At 39.8% G+C, this 25916-nt stretch overlaps 1 protein-coding gene and 1 long non-coding RNA gene across 2 annotated transcripts in view; both read left to right on the top strand.

The window, feature by feature from the left end:
- The first annotated feature begins 20200 nt into the window (after positions 1-20200).
- On the top strand, positions 20201-21572 carry LOC118410786. Its single transcript, XR_004830597.1, has 3 exons — positions 20201-20308; positions 20903-21116; positions 21473-21572. It is a non-coding gene; the product is annotated as an uncharacterized LOC118410786 (long non-coding RNA).
- Positions 21573-22244: 672 nt separating this feature from the next.
- Positions 22245-25916, top strand: part of LOC118411023 (polycystic kidney disease protein 1-like 2) — a 15765-nt gene continuing 12093 nt past the window's right edge. The window contains exons 1-4 of the mRNA XM_035813023.1: positions 22245-22277; positions 22628-22715; positions 22931-23011; positions 23495-23682. Coding sequence (XP_035668916.1) covers positions 22245-22277; positions 22628-22715; positions 22931-23011; positions 23495-23682 — 390 coding nt within the window. The remainder of the gene's footprint in view (positions 22278-22627; positions 22716-22930; positions 23012-23494; positions 23683-25916) is intronic.

The raw sequence follows: 25916 nt of genomic DNA, 5'->3' as shown, positions 1-25916 counted from the left end.
TAAGGACCACAGGGTGACTGGCACTTGCATCGTCGTTGGTAGAATATATAGTTTGGCTCATCAGTTGAGAAGCACGACAAAATGACATGTAGAAAATGAAGTTTCAGTTAAAAGAAAAGAGAAAATATATTACGAGTTCCTTTATATAATGCATGAGGGAACATAAGCGGCAAATTTTGCAATCTTAGCTTATTCATATCATAAGATCTGTAATCCGTTTTCACCTTTGCGTTTAATTCTCGCTGTAACAGGAGGTTTAAGACTGAGGCAAACACAATCACGATTCCTGGCAACTCGCTACAGATAGGGAAGTTCAGCATACGGCTGTGTGTCTCTGTAACGCATAGCGGTGGCGTTACCATGGCAACTGTATCTACCTGGGTACAGCTCAAGCCATCACCTATCAATATTTTAATCATCGGGGGATCCAGGAGGTAAGCTGTTTAAAAATGACACATTATTTCTATTTTGCCGATTTTCCATTTTGATTCGATTTCATAATCACATCCGCATGGGCATGTTTTTATTTTCGTCTGTTTCTATGTCAATATACACATACCGTAAATCGTACAAAGAAGCTGCAAAATGAGCAAAAATATGCTGTAAATTGCAAAACAAATAGAGTCGATTCCATATTACCGAGAGGGTGTTTCTTGCCTTTTGTTCTAACAATTTGGAGATCTTTGTAACAATCTAACTGTGATAAGTAACTGTTAAGAACTATTTACAACATCTATGTGACGTTCTAAATGTTTCTATAGTATTCAAACATGTTAGAAACATTTCTAACATCAAATACATTATTTCTGTTAGTTTCTAAACTGTTCCAACATAGATGCATCATTTGTGATCACATGTTCGAACATGGAAACAATATGATGAAACTGGGTCAGTGGGCTGGGAAGAGGGCAATTCACACATCCCTGCCAAGTGCAGGAAATTATGTCTGTCTGCCACCTTCTCACAAAAGACTCACCAGTGTATACTAAAGAAAATCTAAAAATACATGAGCCAAACAAAGGACCAAGCTTAGCAGCTTTGTTTATGGGGTCAATAAAAGTTTTTATGGAGGGAAAAAATGACACAAAATGTTGGAACATGTTGGAACAATAACAAAAACACATAGATGTTTGAAAATTGTTCTAAATAAAGAGATAATGATATCATTACTTTCCCAAATGTTCCAACAAATATAAAAAGGTTCAAACATGTTTAAACTTTCATTTTGAAATGTTTGAACAATTTTGAACTTTAGTGATAGAAATGTTCTTTTACTCAAAATAGTTCAAACTTATTACAAATATTATTTCAAAACCATCTCGGTGACTTGGAATTGACTCTACATCGGAAAATTCATACTATCCTCGCAGAATGCCAAAGCCAATTCCTAAGTCAAAGAACATATCTAAGAACACATTTTATGAACACTTGTTTAGTACATATACGATGTTCATTATACCTGACTTTTTTTATTGATGAGTTCAATAAAGTTTAACGTTGAAAAACAAATGTATGTGTTTGAAAATATCAATTTTACGCAAATATTCCGTTGTTCCATTTAATCTGTGGCTTTTCTTGTACCATTTTGACATATCACAGGATTTTAAAAATATTTCCTTTCACAAAACCGCTCTATTTTTCATGCGAACATCCAACAAAAAGCACACAATCCAACTAATCTAGGTTTTGGGGGGTATGAAGGGGGGGGGGTGATAATCAAGGTTCAGTTTTATGACAGGAGTCATAAAGTTAAACAAAAGTTTCAAATTTTGTAAAATGTAACCTTTACTATGTTTTGACCTACGGTTTAACCTCAAATGGTAGCTGACTGGTACCGGTTGGACTGATCCATTGGGGCAGGGGGTGTTATTCTGTTGTTATTACATTACTTTTGCTTCAGTTGGTTAAAACGCCGGAGATGACTTCCCACTAACCTCCAAAACAATCTGATGAATTCAACTTTGCAGTAGAAGTAGTCTTCCGGTTTGAAATGTAACTAAACGTGTTATGAAATGGTTGTTTTTGTTTGGCTTAACCGTGTCTTGAAATGGAAAACTCATTTGTTGGACCCTTCCCTACGAAGCATGAAACCACAGTGGACTGCCATGATAAGGTACATAAATACGAAAGCGATAATAACAGCTTTACTTACTATGTCACAGAAATAACCGACCAATGAAGTATCTTTTTTTTTACTGTTTTCAAGGTCCCAGAGTGGCGGCTATCTTATGGGAGCATATACTGACGCGGAGATTCTGGACCCAGATGCTGGACCTGATGAATACATCTATGGTGTGAGAGACACACGTAGAACACCAGACGAATGGGCATGGACCTGTCGCCGCCCAGACGGTATGGATAATTGCCTCCTGGAATGAGGGTTACCACCTCCTAATAAGGCCACACCAATTCTATTTGTTGTTTCTAGCATTTTCCGACTCTTTTTTTTTCCGATTTGACGAAAAAAAAAACACTTGGCCACACTTCGTGTTGACAAAATTTCATTGCCTCTCCTTTCTCAAATTAACTATGGGCCTCAAATTCCAGTAGCTGTACGTGCCTATTTTATATTATTGTAGGTTTGTCGTTTTTCTTCAGACTTTGGACTTTGCTACCAAGGATCCCCTAAATATTGAAAGTTTATTTTTCCTGTCCGTATCTTCCACAATGTTCACTATTTTTCGGCAAAGCGACATCGATTTTCAATGATAACTCACTGAAAATCCCGGTAGAATTGGCTTATGTTTTGGTGCGCATCAAAACGTCCGCATCATTTTTAAGGGTGCACCAACCTTGATTTTTGATAATAGCTGCGGGAAATCCCGTCAAAATCTGCGTGTTATGACAGAAATCAAACTATGGTGCCCTCGAGGTCAAAAGGGGTCATTGAGATCACTCACTCACTCACTCAATCCCGTAGCTGAAGACTTTTTCCTTGCCATTGCAAAACAAAGATAGAAAGACTTGTCTTCTTGTTTTTAATATAGGAACGGACTGCAATCAGGTATTTAGGGTACCGGGTGTTGAACGCTCTGGGTTTGTCAACACTGACGTTAACAATGAATCTCCTGTGAGGGCCACGTCAGGGACCTTCATCATGAGGGCTGAGAATCCTTTGGCACAAGGCCGCCAATGGCTGCCGTATGAACAAGAGGTGACTCTGATACCCCCAGGGCAGCCCACCTGCCGAATAAGGTACCAGCATTCTAATATATTTGAAAGGAAACTTAACCTAGAATAATGAATAAAACACTCCTTCCCATCATAAAATGGACACCGATCCCATCGTACACTTCTGACTTAGCATGATGGGACACGAAACGGCGTTCGACAAGAGACAAGATGGCGAAACAAGCAAACATCGCACCCCATCCCCAAGCCAACAAAGTAACAGTGCCCGCCAGATCCATCAAAATAATAAGATTTTGTTTTCGCAAACCTAGAGGGAGTAGCGGTTTCGTTTAGATAGAGACGTCCTTTGGATACGATTTTGAATTGACTTGCCGTATGTTAAGACATCCGCAACTGCTTCAGAACCCACGGCACAAATAGTTTGTATTTCGTGTGCCACATGTCCCTGTACGAATAGGTTTATGAGTCTAAATATCATTATTTGATTTAACCCTATCAAGACTGGGCTTTTGGGGCATTCCTGTGCCGGGCGGGGGTGGTGTGGTCTTGGGGCACATTCGGCCCCCTTCATAATTTCAAAACGGCATACTGTACGATATTTTTCGGAACTGATTTGCTTTAAAAATTGTTTAGTTTTGTAACTATTTGCAATTTTGATATCATAATGACGTAATGACGTAATATTACGTAATCAGTACATTATTATGCTGATGTTATTGGCTAAAATAGTCTGAATACGGAATTCCATTATACCTAAAGATAGTAAAAAAAGTTAACAATTAAGGGTTTCTTTTTAATATGCAGGTCTTGCGTTGTCAACCACAACGACGTGAAAATTACGTCAAAAATGACGTAAATTTATTTTAGTTATCGCTTCCAATCCGCCATCTTAGATCGTCAACCTTAAATGTTTTTAGATACATCTTAGAGTCCATTCCAAGACACCATGCGGATGTTTGTTGCCATTGTTTAGAATTGATTTTAAAGTTTTGTAATTATATGTCTAGGACATTTTGATACTTCAGAAATATTTTTAACACTGTTTCAACTTTATAAATATTTCCCTGGTCCTGTAAAACTTTGGAAATATTCATGGTGTGGAATTAGACACTTCTAATGGTTTCTAAATAATGATAACAGCATTCTACCATTATTTACCATTTTCTACCATTTTTTGTAAATGGTTCGGTGGGCTGGGAATATAGCAATTCACACATCCTTGCAAAGTATGGTTGGGTGCCATGCAACAATGGCCCACCACAAAGGATCTACCAGTATCCAGCAGTGAAATCTAAAAATATACAGATACAACAATAAGGCTTACTTTTATGGGGGCATTAAACTAATTTTACCATTTGGCCAGGTTTACCATTTTTTGTAAATATTTGTAAATGTGAAATAATCACAGAGAGGTTTCACAATTATTCTAAATAAAGATATTTTTGTACAGTTACTTTCAAAATGTTTCTGAAATATTCAAAGAAATTCAAATAAATGAGTATTTTCTTAGTCAATTTTTGTAAATAATTTAATTATTGTGGCTCAGATATTCTTTTATTGAAAATAATTCAGACTAATTATAAATATCGCCTAAAAACCCTCATGGTGTCTTGGAATGGACTCTATGCAACATATAGCATTAACATAAACTAGAGTTCGGGGACCTCATACCTCCATGAAATATTTATCACTTTTTTGTGGATGGTATGTATGTTTATAGTCGGTTGTATTTGAGAGTAATGGTTATAAATGTTATGGGAAAGTAGTGGTGTATTTATTTAATGCCACAGAGGATGTCCATCTGATTAGTAATTATTAAAATGTGACACTTAATTGTGTAATGTGCGTTTAAGAGGTCGACGGCATATGGTAGCGTGGTGTTCCTTAAGCTTGATGTTTGGCATTTAAAATGTCTAAGGTTGTCAGCATTATTGAGCTTCGACTATTTGCCTCAGAGCGGTGTGGTGGGAGGAGTTGGGAAACTCAGAAAGAAGAAGGGATGTGGCCAACTTTAGTCAGATGGTGATTTGATTTTCCACCAATATGTCATAACATCAGCTGTTCACACGGTACAAAAACGAGATGCACACTTTCCTCTGACAGCCCTACACCAACTGTAAGATGAATACTTGGCGCCAACCCCGTCTGCTAAAAAGCAAATACCATTGGCTACGAAAGAGACAACTAACAACTGTCCCTTATCAACTAACAACTGTCCCTTATCGTAACGAAATCAGAACATCTGTATCGCCCATAAAACTTCTGACACCCAACCCATCTAAGATGAGAGGACCTAATGGCATTTTAATCACCATGTCACTCAAATCAGCAGTACAGTATGTGAGACATCCATACCTGTTAAGCATTACCGTTAAATATACCTCAACTTCTTGCAATTATACTCACGCTTCACATCTCCATGATATCCTAAGCAGACATAAATAAAACTAATTATCATATTCAAAATTCAAAAACTCGGGGTTCCCCAAACTATCTGCTTGGAGCTAAGCCCATTAACAAATACTTAAAGCACGATGCCTGTTCCAATATATCGCAGATATAGGGGTGATTTCTGATATCATTACATCGATTATAATGACAGATACGGCGCCCAAAATCTCATCGATTCGAGCTTTTATCACACCCCACCAACACAACAAGTATGAAACCAATCCATCCAGCCGTTCTTCAGTACACAGACAGAGACACATAACAGAAAATATAACCTCCATGACATTTCATGGAGGTAACTACTGTGCCAACTGTTACAAATATTTCAAACACTCCTAAGCAGACATAAATAAAACTACTGGGGGTTCCCCAAACAGCTGTCACCTCACTATTTGCTTGCAGCTAAGCCCATTAACAAACACATAAAGCACGATGCCTATACCAATATATCTCAAATATAGGGGTGATTTTTGATATTATTACGTCGATTATAACGACAGATACGGCTCCCAAGATCTCATCGATTCAAGCTTTCATCACACCCCACCAACACAACAAGTATGAAACCAATCCATCCAGCCGTTCTTGAGTAATCTTCTACACAGACAGAGGCACATAACAGAAAATATAACCTCCATTCCATGACATTTCATGGAGGTAATAAAAAAAAGAAAGCACTGCATGGTCAGTCCTAGAGACGCGTGATGGCCCAATCCTTTAAGTTTAATATCTATCAATTTATGCATATATATGTGTGTTTTCACGGACTATTGCCATACAAAAGTCATACTGAATCGTAATTCATACAGTATTCCCAAATGAAGTAATAATAAGATATCTGATATATAAGGTAACTATACAGCACATTGAAATGTTAAGCAGTTATCTTCAATCCAGCCAATTACATAGAGTTACCCCTACTCTTCTCCATAAATGTAAGTTGGATTGACTTCAATATAACCTTCTATGCTAGATGTACCCTTGGTGACAACTGCAACTACCTGGCCACCAAGTATTTCCAGAGGCTAAGGCTGTGGACAGACTGCTACGGTATACGAAATATTAGGTATGGTAATGGATGGCTTTATAGATGGTTAAAACTTGAGGAACTGGACCCGGAGCACTCCTTCCACTGGAGCCTGAAACAGTCCCCGGATGAGTTCAGCGGCATGGACTGGGGGAACGACACGCGGACGGCCCAAGATGAAGACGAACTGATCGTCAAAGACCATGTATTCACGGCAAGACCTGGTTCTCATTTTTTTTCTTCATTTCGTTAATTTCTTCATTACACTTATTCTTTTAAACCCTTGAAGAATATAGTTTTCACTCCGCATGGAGTTTGTGTGTGCGTGTTCGACGAAATCTTGATGGGTTGGAATGATGTTCAGTACGTGGGTAGGTGTTGTTGACATAAAGATATATAATTTGTATATTATTCATGTTTTTAGTGGATCTTGCAAAGAACAAAAAAAAAAACATGAAAAACTTGGGGATCGAAGACAATACCAAACAGAAATTCAAAAGTAATATGACAGAAATGATGGAATCTAAACATAAGGATAGTCATAACAGAAGTTTGAATATAGCAATGTTTAAGCAACGGATGGTATTAGATTTCAGATAACGTAGTTTGTTGTATACTTATGGTTGCTTTTAATCATTAACATTATTGACATAACCATTCAAAAGCAGTATGTGCTTCTTAATAGGGAGCTGTTAAACGGTAGGATATATTTCAGTCCGTGTGACTTCCGTATTGATACATTTTTGGCTGAAGTAAAGTTTGCGACCGAAAAAGGCTTTTATTTAGTTCAATAATCAGACTGCATAGTAAAGACAAAGTATTATACAACTTTTTGGTACCCACAATCTTATCCTGAACTAAACAAATGCCAGTACGCAACGGACATGTATATGTGTACATGTGTACTACCGATCCCTGAATTATTGGGTTTTCTTATAGATTCCAGGAGAGTACATCATACGACTGGACATCTTGACCAATGGGGTTCTCTGTACCATCGGCAACTGCAGCTATGCAGAGTGGAAATTCACCATCCCGGTTCCGCCTGCTAACGCGCGTCAACCCGTCTGTACTGCCGACATACTGGTACCTGAGTCCTCGGGTATGTTTGAATTATCATGGACAGAAATTAACTTTTAGCTGGTTACAGGACTCAAAACTGGATGTATGATTGGTAGGATTCGATGTTCAATAACATCAAAGGTGCAATATCTGTCTTTTAGCCATGATGATTAAACACATGATGACCTTGAAACTAATGTTTAATACCACAACTATAGTTGAGTGTAACGGGAGCCAGTCGTTCAGTGAGCTGGACACATCGTGGACAGGAGAGGGCTGTGAATGCCGGGAGGTTTCCAACCTCTGCTCTGCAGGCCCTACCGAAGGGATCGCCTTGACCACCAGATTTGATTTGAGCTGCCTTGGTATGTGTACTCCTTTCCGTATTCCAGGCTTTTATCATAAGGTCTCACACGAGGGGTTGATATGCTTGAACAAAAGTAGGTTTGAATCCTTTGTGCGTGTGCTACATGAGTTGTCGTTGACAACGGCAAGTGGTTCAGCATGTTCAGAAATCACCATATATGCGCAGTGTTCTGATAGGAAATTCAAGCACATTTATAATGTAACGCAGAGAAGAGAGAGAAGTATGAAGATGAGTGCCTAATTCGCATAATTAAGGATGCTAGGCGGTTTTTGAACGTCAGTTGTATAAAACTCTTGGTTCTGTGCAAACAATCTTGTTAACATATTATATCTATTTCAACCTCATGCCCGAAGGCTAATTGCAAAAATACATGTATGAAAGTACAATGATGATAATGATACTGAATGGTATACAATAACAAAGTAGACATTAAGTGAAATAGGGGTCATCAACTAGTGATACATCTAATCTAAAATGACTGCTATTTGGTTTGATTTCTTTTCTGTATGCAGTGGAGGATGAAATTGCCTACATTTTAGGAGACATTTACATTGGGTGGTGCTAAAAGAAAGACAGCAGGATGTGCAAAGCTGGGGAAAAATTTGTTGACTAGTTTAAATAGTTGGTCTCTTTCGGCACTGTAGTAACTTACCAATTCATGAAACTGAAAGGATTGTTTCTATATTGTGTCGCTAGACTTCGAAGGCGTTGGAGCGATTCGCTATGAGTACTACTACAGAACTAGAGCTACAGCCTCAGTCAGCACTCTTGCGGACTCCGAGTCTGGGCATTACAACTTAATTCAGCATGGAATGGTAAGTAGGTTATTGTGAAAATACATAACTATATACATGTATGAGTTTGGACGTTGGAATTTCTGATAAACAAGTAGTTTTTATCAATTAAGTCGCGCCTGTTGAAATGTTGTTGGGCTCAGCCTTAGAACAAAGGGGGGGGGGGGGGAAGCAGTGGATAACCACCAATTGCCCCTACAGTCTCAAAAGGCCCATGGCACTACAGTCAAACCTGTATTAGCGGCCACCTTTGCAGACCGGCCACCTGGCCATAGTGGCCACTTTTTGTCGGTCCCTTGGATTCGTAATGATTAAGAAATAGGCTTAGCGGCCACCTGCCCAACGCGGCCACCGCCACACGATTTCCGGTCCCGCAAACACAGAAACACTGCCGATTATAATATAATTACGGCCACGCATTGGGCCATACAGTAGCCGTGTCGTCACGCAAGGCCAGATTTAAAACCTCTTTATTTTCAAAACAAAACTGCCTTACCGCCGACAACCGAGGTCATATAAGGTCAACAGACGACACCACTATTACGTACTAGGTAATTGTGGCAAAGTTACGTTCTAATACACTATCGCAGAGGTTAATTTACATTACAAAAGCATTCTAAATAAATTGTTACACAGATAAAATTATATGAACTTCAGACTATCGTGGATTGTATTTTTACACTTATTAAGAGATAAGTCTAAAATGACAGGCATTTCTTGTGAGGACCACATTAGCATATTGGTGGAATCTGACGTGTGAACGCGAGCGTCAAAGCATACAAACCGATTCAAGGATCAAAGAAATATGACGATACTGGTCTCTTCAGATAATATCAACTGTAGAACATTTAAACTGTAGAACATTTAAAACTTTTATTTAGCTTTTGTTTTCTTAATATACATATGGTGTAACAATGATTGTAGTACATGTACATTGATTATGTGAATAAAGATCAATTGTTACTAAAACCATGTGTAACTTTTTGCTTGTGGTTAATTAATCAGCATTTTCTCTATAGCGGCCACCTCTCTAAAGTGGCCAATTTTGACCAGTCCCTTGAGTGGCCGCTATAGACAGTTTTGACTCTACCATTGAATTGACATTTAAATGTAAATTTGAATTCAAATTTACGTTACGTCCTTTGTCTCTCATTTGAAACAGTCACCGTCGCCACGTCCGTTCAAGCTACCGTCCGGCTTGGCGTTTGATGACTACAAGGTCTTCATTCTGGTGAGGTTGACAGACCAGGGGGGAACGAGCAAGACAAGTGAGGTTCAGCTGACGGTAAGAGCGGTCATACTTACACTTTAGCCCGATGTTTTGAATTTGGCCGTTGGCTCATTGGCAGGCAGTTTGACCCAGAACCCAGAGCCATACGTATGCATATCAATCCCCCTGAAATGGCCCGATGATGTGCATGCTGGAAAGGCAGTTTATAGAAGATTACTCACTTCATAGATCTTTATACAGTAACAGAAAAATGAGTAACTAGCTCCGGTTAATTAAAAGTCGTCCCGCAATATGATCGTTATCCAATGGAGGTCCCCGATTGGAGAAAAGCAACACCTCGAAGAAACCACAAGACTTATCGATGAGAGTAGTAGTGGTGGTCCCTCCCGGTATGACTCAACAAATCTCTTTCTAGATAAAATTATGCAGGTTGTACTATTTATTAGTACAGCCCAAGTGTGTTACTTCATCAGGCGGTTTACCAGGCTTGCAATACAAACAAAACGTTCATGAGCCTGAATCATCCCGTTTATGTCTTCAGTAGGTTTTCTTTTAAACTAAAGGCTTGATAAGTATGTATAAATACAGGTCCGGCTGCCTACCTTTGAGGACCTGCTCACAGCCACTGACGCCACCAACGCTGAAGTAGAGACCGCCATACGCTGGGGAAACGAAATGGAGGCCGTGCACTTAAGTACCATCACAGCCGCAACTCTCAACAACATCCGCGAGGAAGGAGCGTATGAAGTAACTGACTGGAGGACAGTGAGTGCATCCGTCTTTTAGGTCTCTAAAAATCCTCTTTAAAGTATGAATGACTATCTGAATGCCACTAACTATAAGGCAAGAATGAATGTATGGGTTGTTGACATCGCTCACTCAGTGATTTTATTCGGTGGTTATAGCAAACCACCAGGCTTTATGACACCGTATGCACCTAGGGGAGGGTCATTAACCTTTGAATATATTATAAGATAACCATTTCTTTGTTGACAATTACCCAAAAGGCAAGACAGGCGATCATCTATAACGTTGGAAGAGTTCCTATAGAGAACGTGGAATCCGTCATCCAGTCATCCGAGTCTCTTGTTCAGGCTACTCATTATGATGACCAGGTCACGGCAGACGCACAGGTACGACATTCACTTGGCTTTACGACGTCAATCTCACATTGCAGCGCCATTTGTAGAGAGATCAAACTATGTAGACTCTTAAGATTCGTTCAAGTTACGCCGTGGGCACCGTATTTTAAGGAGAGCCACACCTCGAGCACGTTCAGGACCACACCACACTTTCGAAGAGTCGCAACCATTTCTAGTAGCGCCTTTCACCAGCACGTCTGCTCGGCTCTTGGCAAAACACTTTTTTTATTGAATGAATGAATGAATGAATAAATGAAAGACCTTTATTGTACATTCATGCCTCGACAGGCTAGTTACAGGTCTCTAGAATTATGACGTAACAGACATGCAGGAAAGTAGAAACAGCAATACACAATTTAACTATATATGAAGGTGCTGAACTAATAGGGTGGTCAGCATCTCGCTTCATTGTACAAGTGTATCTAACACAATTATTGTTTTCTATGCGTTGTTCACAGGTCAGTGCGGCAGGGCAACTTCTCCACATGGCAAAGTTTATGACTGAGAAAGTCATCACAACAAACATGACACAAGGAGAGGTCGAGAGGGTAGCTGGTATCATCATGACAGGTTTGCTTACTAAATCTTCCATGTTTTCCAAATTTTTGATCTTGAAATACATTATGATATTACTGACGTCAAATGTACATATGTCGGTTTGCCCAGCCTCAATTGCGTTTTTTCCAATGAATGTACACTACACAAAAGTAATGAAGAGCATATGATGTAGCGTTTCGGAAAACCTCCAAACTATGCCATTAAAAGCAGCATAAAATCAACAAAACATGGTTTTAGAAAGTCCAAAAACCTCTATATCCGGTTATGGGTACCATGTCACCTGGTTGTCTTATCTTCAGTAACAAAAGCTTTTGTCTTACCTTTTAGGTGCTTTCAATGTCTTCAAAGGTTCTGAAGTTGTTGCAAGATGGAAACACAGAGGAATTGGGCCGCCTGATTATGTGGATGGGACCGGGTCAACTTTGTCCAAGGTAGATAACTTTACATGGTAATAATATTGTCTGCAAGAGAGATAAACATACGTATGTATTATCTTAGCTGTATAGGATTGATTACCTGAGTCTCGTGACATGTGACGTAAGAATTTCCGCCTTATTGGACGTTCAAAACTGAACGTTATCCGGTATATTCTAATGAAATTCGGGATTTTCATTTTTTTTAGATTGCTTTTTCTTCTTCAGAAAAAAGGGAACAATCTAATCCATCTAGTCACAGCCAGCACTAGCATTTGAGAAGTTTCTCTCGTACAATTACGTTATCAACTGTGAAAGCCTCTTTTTTTCAATCATGGGCTTGGAAATAGGCCTCGAGCACATTAACTTTTTGTTTTTACCATGTATCTGTTTGCATGAAGTTGTTGTTTTCTTGTCCAGAGTGCTAGTGGGCTAAGACTACAAGCGTATGTCCTATTGCGAACCACAAAACATCACATGCTTGTACCTGGAAAATGTTCCTTTCCAGCGGCAATTGCCAAAAAAAATCAATGTTGAACACAATGTTGATCACAATTTTTTGTTGCCGACAACCCTCAGATTCTATCCAATCTGAAAAGTCAAATAAATAAACAATTCCAAGCATGACTATCTAAGATGCCGGCCATTGTTGTTCTACCTTCCCATTGTTTACCAAGCAAATAGTAACTATTTTGTTTTTTGTACTTCTTCAGAATCGAAACGCCACCACCGTGGCCTTTCAAGCCATAAATGAACTGACCAACCAGATTCTGAAGGGAAAACGGAAGCGCGAAGTCGTAACAATGATATCATCAGAAGATTTCCAGGTGGACATTCAAACTAAATTTAGTATGTTTATAAGAAATAGACCTATGATATACCTACAATAGTGGCTATTAGTGGACACGCTTTGGGTCGATGCACTGAATGAACAGAGATGGTTGTCCTTCAAATCACCGAGTAGCACCGTGGCACTCAATATTATACTTGACACCGTGTTGAGGTCTGTGTATTTAAGTGAAATATTCTTTGCATGTCTGATTGGCTTGTCTTCTTTTTACACTTTAACGGTACTCTCAAGATTCCGACCTATGGAGTGGCAATGCTACGGTCACACTTGGAAAAGGACTCCGACGGACAGTTTAAAGACCTTCTACGCAGATTATATTTTTCCACTTAAATCCACATTTGTAATTATCTTCAGGTGGTGGTCAATAGGACTGACTGTCTTACGTGGTTCAATGATGTAAATCACACCGTCCATTTCACCAGTTTTGAAGAAGGAACCTGGTTCCGACTGCCACCACTTCCGGTGTTCGTGAGGGCATACGCACGCTCAGTTCTGGTAATCGGTTATTATGTCTTTACCAAGAAGGCTATGTTTTCGAAAGAGTTCGTGGTGTGTGTGTGTATGTGTGTGTCTGTGTGTGTGTGTGTGTGTGTGTGTGTATGTGTGTGTGTGTGTGTGTGTATGTGTGTGTCTGTGTGTGTGTGTGTGTGTGTGTGTATGTGTGTGTGTGTGTGTGTTTATGTGTGTGTGTGTATGTGTTTGTGTGTGTGTGTATGTGTGTGTGCGTGTGTTTGTGCGCGCGCGCGTGTGTGTGTGTGTGTGTGTCTGTTACCACGATAGCTCAAGAAGGTCTAAATGGATTGTTTCATATGCAGCTAGGTCTTCATAAGACCTCGTAATGAATAGATTTTAGAACCCCTAGTAAATGATTATATTATGATACTAAAGCGGACTCTTCCAATTTTGATGTGATCTGGAAAAGATATGGTCACGATTTTTGGTTGGTGGCTCTTGATAGACATGACTTTTGGTCATCTAGCAGCTTTTTGTGGAACTGCATGTTGTAATGATTTAGTTGCAGGCTTTGAAACAGGATAAGTCAGGAAGTTATTAAGAATTTTCTTGATGTTTGTGATCTGTTAGTAAATTCTATGCAGACCGACGAATGCGCATTATGCAGGTATGCAGGTAAATTTCATGAGTAATAAGAAACATTCCGGATATTCTAGTTAATCTTCGTAATTTTTAGGAATGTAAATTTAGATATTTTTCATTGTAGGTAACGCTTCATTTATTCAATAGGCCACGACGTTTTACGAACTATTTTCTTTCTTTTCCTTCTTTTTTCCTTTCGTCCGTTTTTATCATCTCATATAATTTCAACGACCAAAGCGGCGGTCCGGTTACTTAAGTGAGAGTCAACTCAAGATAATAGCGGAACGGGACTTCTGCGTCTTCAATGGCACTCAGGTAAAATGATGATAGAGAAGTATTGTTAAGGTTGTAAGATTAAACAAGGAGGTTAATGATAATATAGAGACCCCCTTGGATTGCGTAATCGAAAGTTGTTTCACCCAGAACCAGATGTCCTTGGTTCATATCCGGTCATCCTGCCGATATTAAACCATTGGAAAATGCACTTAACATGATTTCTTTCACTCCAGTTACGAGTAAAAATGGCTACCTGACTTAGGTTGGGGACGCGAAATGCAGCAAAACGAGGGGGTTGAGCTCCAACTAATTAATTAACCGTTCCCTATAAACGTACGTTATAATTATTGCCTATACCTAAGGCCTTAAAAGGGCTATGGGGCTACCTTTACCCTTGTCACATTACTAACTATTTCATTGACTTTTTAGGTTTTCCACAGTCGCTGGAGGAACCCTTTTGAGTACGCCTCCGCCACAAACATCAGCCACAGAGACTTAGGCTTAGCAATAGGAGGGTTACATTTCAGTGACTCTTTGGAAAGGACGGGGATTGCAGGCCTTGAGGAGCCCGTAGAGTTTTCCGTTCTCAGACACAACCAGTCTGTGGCAGCTCAAGAGTTTGGTGACGTTGCAGTAGACGGTGCAATCGAGGTAAACATCGTTCTATTTCAATACTATTTTTCTTTCTATTCATTTGGCTAGGACATACATATTACCTGGTAGCGTTTTCTTTTAAATTCCAAAACGGGCATAGAATAACAAAACATGCATATCACCTAGTAGCGTTTTTTTAATAATTCCAGAGCGGACATAGAATAAGAAAACTTTACAACAAAACGTTTGGTCATTTGTAAGCTAACGGGAGGGGGCCATACTTCGACACCCGTTCTAAGTGGATGCGCATGGCTTTTCTCAATGTACATTTTACAGTGAACTCATCAAAATCAAGTTAAGATCTTGTACGCATCCATATAACTGTTATTGAAGCTGTACAGATAAACATTTCATTTAACAGTAGCGTTCCGCACTGTACTTTGAAAGTGCACGAAACTTACGGCAGGTTTTCGGCTTGCGTCTTAGCAGAACGTTCCAACACAAAAAAGGGGTCCAAACTCCGACATAGTAACAACCAGACCATCGCCGTGCATTTTTAAACAACTTATGAAAATAAAATAGCACTAAAAGTCTTTAGTATAATTTTTTTGTACCAAATATGGGTCATATATTGTATTACGCGACTTATTCAAATACGGTGTGTTAAAACGTTTACCTCTCACGGTGAGACCAACTTGCCGCAAAACGGCAGCGCGTTGTTACGTTGGACTGTGATGGCATTTTCGCTTTTCGGCTTCCTTGATTGCCTTTTCATCCTGTCTTTTGGCAGCAGCAATGGCTACAGGATTTTTTAGTCGGTATGGATCGATTTTCTTGAATGTTTGTCGCTCGACGGACAGGTTGACTGAGTTCAACGTGTTGAGCATCGCTCGCCCGCCTTCGTGCGTGATAGTAAAATGGCGGGGCCCCGACTGCGTGAACATTGTGGCATCATTTTAGCTCCGTTTATCCAATCCAGTTAAAGGCAGAACAGAACACAGGTATTATTTTTCGGAAAGCTAATAAACATCATTTCTATGTGTGGTGGTATTTTTTCACATGTCGTATTTTGCGAAGAATAATTCAAGAGTTTCCCGGGCCATGGTCTCGATACGTTCGCTCGTCAACTTGCACGGAAGGCGTCAAACTTGTGCAAGTTTTTCAATCGTTATCTGTGGGACTTGCTAACTTCGACACATACCCCGTCTTTGTAGTTATTTACAACAAGGTTTAGTCTACAGCTAGTGTACTTCTCATGTGTAGGCATCTATGCATTTCTCCGCAACAATGATTTTTAAAACCTGTCGAAATTTGGACCCCTGTCGAAGTATGGCCCCCTCCCGTTACAGTACAAAACTGAATACCTTCATCATCATACCTAATTGTCTCTCAATAGTAATTGTTCTCATCAACTTGGAAATCAACAGGTACAGTCTCTCTGCTACCATTGTAGGGAAAGCAAAATCAAAAATAGTAAAAAGTATCCTCAGAATGAGGGGGAGGGAAACCTAGCCCAATGTATAGCTATCATGAGGAAGGTTCAGAAGTACTACCAAAACCGGGATTTTTGAAGGTTTGCTTTGAAGTGTGAAGCAAATTGTTGGTCCTTAAAAATGACCTTTTCTTTTTAGTATGTCCTGTTTACGTACAACGAATCCATCGGCACGGAGGACACCTTCATCTTCGTGGCCACCAAGGATCCTCTGAAATCACCAAGCTTTACCCTGTACCTTGCGTATGGCATCAAACCCAACGCGACTCAATTCGACCTGACTACTATACTACCTACCCACGATAACATGAGGTATGTAGCATAGCAGTGACATTGCTCTATTCGGAATTAATTCTAACTTTTTAGAATATATACCCGTAGGTTCGGCTGTAACTGGTCTCATGAAGGTACATGACTGTATTAGCGGCGAATGTTGATAAATGATAGATAGTACACATCCGTGAAAGTTTCCATACAAGTCAGAAATTTTGCTTGTCACTGGAAGTGACGTCAAAAAATAGTGATGGCTGTCACGCAAAACTTCCGGAAAAAACTTCCGGAATTTCATCCAGTTGTAGAGAATGGATTGCCTTTAGATATTGTTTACCTGGATGTGAAACCTTCATAAACATACAGCACTTTACTTGGCCGCAACCACAGTCACTACCCCCTCCGAGGATTTAAGACTAGAGGCACATCGACATTTTAGTTAGATTAAGGTAAATTGAATGCTGTTTCGTAAGTAATGAGCAACATACAAAAAGTACACTACAGGAAAACAGGGATTTGCAAACGTGAAAATGCTAGGTATGTCTGTAGTTGTGTTGCTTATAAACATTGTGATACACAACACCAGTATGGAAAAATTTTGGATTGGATGTATCCCCATCGGTAAATCTCACCTATGTGCAGTTAGACCTGCATATCTAACTTCAGGTGTTATTCAAGGTATGTATGACTGACATGCTGGTTGTCAAATACAACAAATGCCAAAATCAACCATTGTCACATTTACCTGGCATTTACCGCCGTTAGTGAATTGCGCTTTTCGTGCATTTTTGTTTCAGCTATTCTCTTCAGCTGAATGAAAACGTCACGGTGACGTCAGACCCGTACAGCTGGCACGTGCGTCTGGGTGACGTGGAAATTTGGGAGAGCAATGACACCAACTGGTACCTCGGTGAGAAGTCTGTTTTCTTCATATTTTTACAGTAGCTCTTTCTCAACGTCATTCTTATATCTAAAGAAAATAATTAACTTAAGGTAGTGGAGCGGAAAGTTAGGACCCACAAAAATTAGCCCAGCTAGGAAAGACTCACTAATATTAGGACTCAATGTAAGTTACTAAGCTAGCTTGACTAGTTGAAAACTTAACTGTTTTGATTATCATATGTTATTTCTTCTTGGTAGGAATTGAGCCTACAAGTGTAGATGGGGCGGATGAGAGGGTGTCGTTTTCAGTCTTCATTAGTCCTGTAGAATGTGTTTTCTTCAACGAGAAGGACCATTTCTGGGACCGAAGTGGATGTGAGGTAGGGCATATTGTTTTGTATGTTTGAAATAAAGAAACCTAACGTTCGGCCGTGAGTGAACTTGACGTTCGCTTGCCATCTGCCATTGCTGAAGATGCCTGTCGAGCATATCTCTGGACATCATCAGTTGTAGTAAAAACTGGCATGAGGCAATTTCATAGCTTGAGGTTCCAGTTGTCATTCTGGATCAAATTTGAACTGCAATTTCCGACACATAAACTTGATTTACCAACTCCGGGTTTTACCATCTCCGCCTTATGTAAATGGCTTTGAAATCTCGAATTTCCACAGGTTGGACCTCTGACAAGTCGGACCCATCTCCATTGCCGCTGTGACCACCTGACCAAGTTTTCCGGCCTGATTGCTCCAAACGAGATCAACTTTGAGCGCGCTCTCAAAGGCTTCCTGTCGCTGAAGAACCTGATTCAGAATCCCATCGGCATCATGACGTGCTGCGTCCTGTTTTCCTTCTACATCGCCTTGTGTGTGCCTTGGACAAGGAAGAGTGATGTCAAGGATCTTGGAAAGGTATTGGACAAAGATATGAACTTTAGTATATCCGAAATGCATATGTTGACGATCAGTAGTTTGTTCACTACCCATAAAGTTGTATAAACTATAGTTAAAAGAAACTAGCTTCTTTGGTGTCAGGCTGTCCGGAGTGAGCATAGTATAAAGTGCTACATGTAGAATAGGGTCGGTTGTCGTAACTGCATGGTGTTTGGCCCATAATCCAGGTACTGAGTTCGAATATCATGCCCTACACCTGATATACTTCCGTCGTATAAAAACCAAGATAGGACTACCTTTTACTTCACTAATTTTGGTACAGTACCAGGTCGTCCTTGTCTTTCTTAAAGCCCCAAAACTAGTGTATTAACGCTTTTTTTCTGTTACAGATCACCACGGCAGCAATTTTCGACGAGACAAAACATCCAAAACCTCGCTACTTTCTGAGGGTCTTCACTGGTCCGAGAGCTAACGCCGGGACAACAGCAAAGGTGGATCAAAAACGTTTTCTACGCATTCGATGAAACAATTATTTTTGTGGAAGAAGACAAAATTCTATTTAAACGACATTGCATTATTGAGAATGTCACTGAGTGGACCCGTATGTGACGTTAAAGCCAGGTGACCAGAGCAACGGGTCGTAAGTGCCGCCCCTCGCGACTACTATTTCGTGTATCGTAATGACTTTGAGCATTTGAATATGTCATGCACCCACAGAACTAAGAAAATGTAATTCAGCTCTATAATATTTGTTCCATATGTTTGCTCGTAGGTGTCCATCATGCTGCACGGGGCGACCAGGGAGTGCGGGCCGTTCCTCCTCCACCAGCCCTACTCCGCCATGTTTGAGAGAGGGAACATGGCCGGGTTTGTTCTGTGCACCGAGACGGACCCAGGCTGGATCACCCACGTGCGCGTGTGGCACGACAACTCAGGGAAGGAGCCAGCCTGGTAAGTATTCATCCAGTAACCTAGTGAAAGTTTCATCTCTCTCTATTTGCTCAGTCTCTGTGTGTGTTTGTGCACATACTGTGCGACGGATGCAGTGGAAGATGAAATGCACTTTATGCACTATCCCCCAATACGAGGATGAAACAAACAACCTCTTTGGCACAATCGAAACAGTAATTCCAACCTTTCACCAGCTAGTAGACCTTCAAAAACTGTACAGAACAGACACTTGTTACTTTTTACTATTTGTGCACTTGCAATTAGCCTACGGGCATGAATTTGCAAATAAAGAAAGTGTGTACGAATGTTTTCAGATATTTGTGGTCTAGTATAACTTTTCTAACGCATATGCTGCCTCCCCCGTTACCAGGTTTCTGGAGAAAATCATTGTAGACGACCTGCTGGATGAAAACAAGTACTATTTCCTCTGCAACAGGTAGGACTTTATATAAAATACTTGTGTTGGATATATCTCGACAGGTAGAGTTTATCTTCTTTTTCGGAAGCAGAGGAATACGAAAATCCCCACTTGTTTGTACAATTTGTGTGTTCTGTGATTTTAAAAGAAAACTAGTTTTCTGTTCGTCCGTTAATGAGTGAAAGTCAGGATTTAGAAGGCATAATTCAAGGCAAATTAAAAAAAAAATCAGATAGCTATCTATGTTTTAACTATAATTGATGGCATTGTTTTTAGCATTCTCTGCGCCTTCTGCTCCACCCCGGGTGGCTGGCATTTGATGAGGACGATGAGCAGATTGAGCGCGTGCTGCCTGCAGCGAAGGACGAACAGCTGGTTGCCTTCAGCACTTTGTTCGCTGATAGAACAGCCAAGTAAGACCTCTTCTGTTATACTTCCATCATCATTGAAGTTTAGAATGTATGAGTGAAATGGTCTAATGATCAAATTAAAGAGGGTACTTTGTGGTCTTCCTTTTGTCAGTCCCTTCGCAGTTTTATGAATGTTTTTCAAATTTCTCTTCAGTTCAACTACCATTACTATTATTTTGATTATCTATCGTAGGCACTGAATCATAGCAAAAAAAGCATAAATACATACAGCATAATCACACATAGTTACATACAACATAACACGTACTATAAACAAGCTTTTCGAAGTATTGTGTTATGTCGTAAAGTAAGTTAAGTACAAACTCACTGCAAAAGACGAAAATAAAGAGTATCACCTATTACACAACAAGTATATCAGCCATATAGAAAACAAACATTTCATAAATGTTTGACAACAATTATTATTTGCAATGGCAGTTGGATAGTACACATGATCGAAATGGATTCTATAACTGAAAGAAAGCGGTGAACAGGGATTTTCTTAATTTCATTGGCAGTTGATTTATCGATAGATTGATAGATAAATCGATTGATAGAATAATGCATCAATAGATTGATTGATTACTTGTACCGCAGGGACTTGCGAGACGGCCACATCTGGTACTCTGTGTACGGCCGCCCTGCCAGCAGCCCCTTCACCCGCACCCAGCGGGTCTCCTGCTGCCTGTCCATCATCATGTGCACCATGCTGGCAAACATCATGTTCTTCGGCCGAGGAGACGACTTCGACCCACCGGCACCCGTCACGATCTTCGGGTTTGATGTGGACATCCCGATATCCTGGCCGCAGGTAGCCACAATGTATATACAAACATTCGACAGAGCCAATATCATTTTAGCCTCTTAGTAAGGCGATATGTTTTAACCAGGAGTTCCAACTGTGTAGCAATGTTTTGGTGAGACGTCAATAAGCGTGAATAGCATGGTAATCGTATACCCTAGTCGTATGTTAAAAGTGCTCTGTTCTTACAAACGGATGGCTAAGACAAATGATTTATACGGATGAATCATTTTATTCCTGGGCATCTACAAATGCGTACATAAGAGTATGAATACCAAATATATAACGCATTTTAAAAACACAAAGTTCCATATTTGCCATAAAGACACTAAATATTCTAGTGAGTATGATGTTTTATTCTATAGATTATCATCGGTCTCCAGAGCGCCGCGGTGGTGTTTCCTATCAACGCCATCATCATCTGGATTTTCAGGAACGTCAAACAGCGTCCTGATGGTACACAAAAGGAGGGTACGTTTTTGTTAAGGCTAACTCAGATTCCTTTATTTAGTTAGTTGATATACACGATCTTTTTTCAATGGAAGCTAAAGTTTCCAAAGGGAGATAATTCAAGAAAGACACAGAAAGGGACGATGGCTAATATAATAGTGTTTGAGTGTGTGTGTGTGTGTGTGTGTGTGTGAGAGCGAGTGAGAGAGAGAGTGTGTGTGTGAGAGAGAGAGAGAGAGTGTGTGTGTGTGTGAGAGAGTGTGTGAGTGTGTGTGTGTGTGTGTGAGTGTGTGTGTGTGTGTATGTGAGAGTGTGTGTGTGTGTGTGTGAGAGAGAGAGAGAGTGTGTGTGTGTGTGTGTGTGAGAGTGTGTGTGTGCGTGAGAGTGTGTGTGTGTGTGAGAGTGTGTGTGTGTGTGTGAGTGTGTGTGTGTGTGTGAGTGTGTGAGAGAGAGAGAGAGTGTGTGTGTGTGTGTGTGAGTGTGTGTGTGTGTGTGTGTGTGTGTGGCAGTTCTAATTATTCATCTACCCCGAGGAGACCTTATCAAGTAAGTAAGAAGTAAGTATCTACCTTTCTACCTTCAGGTACATCTGCTGACATAGAAGAAGACAAATCGAACAGACGTGCCAAACAGTCTTCATCAAAGAACAAGTCTGAGTCAACTGAGCTGTCAAGCATCCAAATCTATATGCTAAACGTGGAGCCATCGTTGCCTGATCAGGTACATACTTAGACAAGGTAGTGTGGATGTGTCGCAAGCGGTAACGCAAGCGGTAACGCAACCCGGCTGCTTGGTAACCAGGATCCATGGATCCGTGGGCCGAAGATCTATCTTAGGCTCCGATTAGTTCTTGGTGTATTATATATATAAGGGATTGCATTCTTCATTTGGATGTATCTCCATTATATTTTGTAATCGGGCTGGTGTCGACCGGTAAATCTGATGATGCACCATCTATCAGCTTCCTAAAGTACTACAGCAGGACCTACAAGTTCATTTGTCTGAACTTATATTCTTGAAGTAGCATTATTTATTTTATTTTGACTGATACATATTTCTTCTTGTCGAAGGTCCGTAGGGAAGCTGCCCGCCATAATCAGCAGACCCGGCAGGACGGAGTCACTGAAGTGACCTCCCCAGGACAGCTCAAGTCTCAAGGTTACGGTCAAACGTCAACTTAAAATTTTCTGTATATGCACGTGCAGAATCTCTATGTTAAAGCTTGTTCACATATCTGCTCAGTCTTCTTTTTCCTTTTACATAACAAATACGTTACGCCGCAAATAAAAGTTAACTAGCTTTACATCTTTATGAAGCCATGTGACTTTATCGTTAATTCCGATGATGATTTCAAATAATGTTTATAATTTCAGAGGTGAATGAGAGGTACGCTGTACTGGCTGATCAGGAGAAGGATACACCGGGGTTGCTGCCGTGGTGGTTTGTCTATATTGGTAAAAAAAACACATTATTCTATTTTTTACTTCCTTAAAACATGGAGGTATTGTTTTTGGTGTGTCGGTGTGTTTGTTTATGTGTTTCCTGGCTGGATGGATTGGGTATTTTGTATGTGGGTATGAATTAGGACGACGGTTAGAATTGCTTTAGGCCCCTTGAGGTCTTGATGCGTGACGCTGGACATCAGCAGAACGTCCTGATTTTGCCCTACAATTTGCCATGATGTTAATTTTTGAAGAAGACTTTAATGATTTGTTACATCTTTAATTCAAACTATTAAAATATTGATATAGTGTAAAGTATAGGAAATCTATTTACAAGATGAAAGTTTCGTCCTCTTTGCCAGAGGTTGAATGGTCGACAAGTTTTTGCCAGCGTCGGTAGTTAAACTGGAAACATCTTTTTCCAAGACCTTACAGCTTCATCCTATTTTGACTGTATCTAACCATATGCATAACTTTAAATGTCTTAAACCCCAGGTTTTATCCTTGTGTTTGTGACCACCAACACCGCCGCGTTTTTCGTCATGCTGTACACGTTTGAGTTCGGGCGGGAGAAGACAGAAGCCTGGCTGCTCATCTTCCTGACGTCATTCCTCTCCGACCTCATCCTCATCCAGCCAGTCAAGATCCTCGCCATGGCGGCGATGTTCGCCGTGTGTTTCAAGGTGTTTTCCTGTTACTTAAGAGCTGATGTCTGTAAAAACCAAGCAAAATCAGAAAAAGTTGGCCAAACTCAAAAAATCGATTTTCCTTAAATTTTGTGTGGTGGTAGGGCCTTGGTCCAAACCTACAAAAATGGCAAAGTTTTAGATCTGCGGTCACCGGTTGCCATGGCAACGGCCATTTTCAAAATGGCGGATTTTCACCAAGGGACGGCCTTGGTCGCGTCCAAAATAGGCCTTCTTTGGACTCCTGTAGCCCCCACAAATTAACAGATATTTTGTCGATTCTCGCCTATGTTATTACCCCTATTCTAATGAACAAAATGATATATAGTGATGCTCAAAATGTTTTTGTGGTCAGGTGCAGCAGATGTTTGAAAATGATGTGTTTTCGTGAATTTCCAAAATTGGCAAAAATCCATTTTTTGACCATTTTTATTGACCATTAGCTCATTTACAGGCAAATCAATTTGCTTCATTTTCGGCACAGTTATAGTTTGAACCTTTGTATACATCATATGTAAAAATAGATTTGGGCCTTTTACGTATCGGACCGTGGTGGCCCCCAGAGTAAACCAATATTTCCATTTCAAGAAAATCGTGACCATAGAATTATTCCTGGAAAAACAGTCATAGCTTACCAGAAATAAATCTCATTATCATTGTATGTAACAGAGGAACTTACCTATCACTTATAAAAGCAGGGTTGTTTTAGATTTTTTTATAATTGCCTTTAAAATGATTTTATTGAGTTTTTTTGGTCGTTTTTAGACCAAAAAATGTATCTTTTGGCCCCAGCACTCTGGTATTACAAGCAAATGACCTGAAATTTGGTATGGGAATGTCCTGGACATGTACACACATGGGTTGATAACTGGTTTGCCATATGATAGAACAAAATGCTGAATTTTGTGACTTATTTGGGGCATTTTCGGCCCAAAAACTACATTTTTGGCCCCAGCACTCTGGTTTTACAACCAAATGACCTGAAATTTGGTATAGGAATGCCCTGGACACATGCGCACATGGATTCAATAACACTTTTGGCATACTGTTCAATAAAATGCAAAAGTTTGTGATTTTTGGTTTATTTTTTTCCCAAAAAAGTACATTTTTGGCTCCCCTACCCTGATTTTACAACTGAATGACCTGGAATTCGGTATAGCAATGCCCTGAACATATGCACACATGGATTCAAGAACATGTTTTACATACAGTACAACAAAATGCTTAATTTTGAGATTTTTGCCATTTTTTTTTACAAAAAAAAAAGTCATTTTCTTGCTCCTGTTAAATAACCAGTAAATAACCGGTAAACAAATTGGTATAGGAGCGCATTGGAAATGGCTTTTATAACCCGTTTTTGCATACAGTGCAACAAAACGCTTAATGTTGTAATTTTTGGTCATTGCTTTACCCAAAGTACATTTCTAGCTCCTGTTCCCTATTAGGCATTACAGGCAAATTACCTCCTGGACTCCAAAAACCCCCACAAAGTAAGAGATATTCTATTGATTCCCGTATATGTTATTACCCATATTCTAATAAGAAAAGTGATATTAAGTTATCCTCGAAATGTTTTTGTAGTGAGGTGCAGCAGATGTTAAAAGATGACGTGTCTTTGTAAATTGTAAATTGCCAAAAAGTGTTATTAAAGTGTCCAGGGCACTCCCATACCGAATTTCAGATTATTTAATTGGAGAAACAGGTTATTTTACAGGAGCCAAAATATTTTTTTTTGTAAAAAAAATGGCAAAAAACACACACAAAATTCAGCATTTCGCTGTACTGTATGACAAGCATGCCCTGGACATATGTGCGCATATGTCCAGGGCATTCCTATACCAAAGTTCAAGTCGTCTAAATTTTTTTAGTTGTGAAACCAGGCTACAAGAGCCAAAAATGCACTTTTTTGTTTTAAAAAAATGGCCCAAAATAACAAATTAAGAATTTTGTTGTATTGTATGCCAAACGTGTTGTTATTGGATCCATCAGTGCATATGTCCAGGGCATTCCAATACCGAATGCAGGTCATTCAATGGTAAAGCCAGGGTACAGGAGCCAAAAATGTACCTTTTTTTTAGTAAAAAAAATGACCAAAATTAAGCATTTTGTTGCACAGTATGCCAAAATTATTATTGACTCTATGTGTACATGTGTCCAGGGCATTTTTATACCGAATTTCATTTACTTGTAAAACCAGGGTTTAATGGGCCAAAAATGTACTTTTGGGCCAA

Source organism: Branchiostoma floridae, chromosome 3 (assembly GCF_000003815.2).
Source record: "Branchiostoma floridae strain S238N-H82 chromosome 3, Bfl_VNyyK, whole genome shotgun sequence".
Lineage (NCBI taxonomy): Eukaryota > Metazoa > Chordata > Leptocardii > Amphioxiformes > Branchiostomatidae > Branchiostoma > Branchiostoma floridae.
Note: the sequence above shows the minus strand (reverse complement) of the source record. Positions and strands in the feature narration are given on the sequence as shown.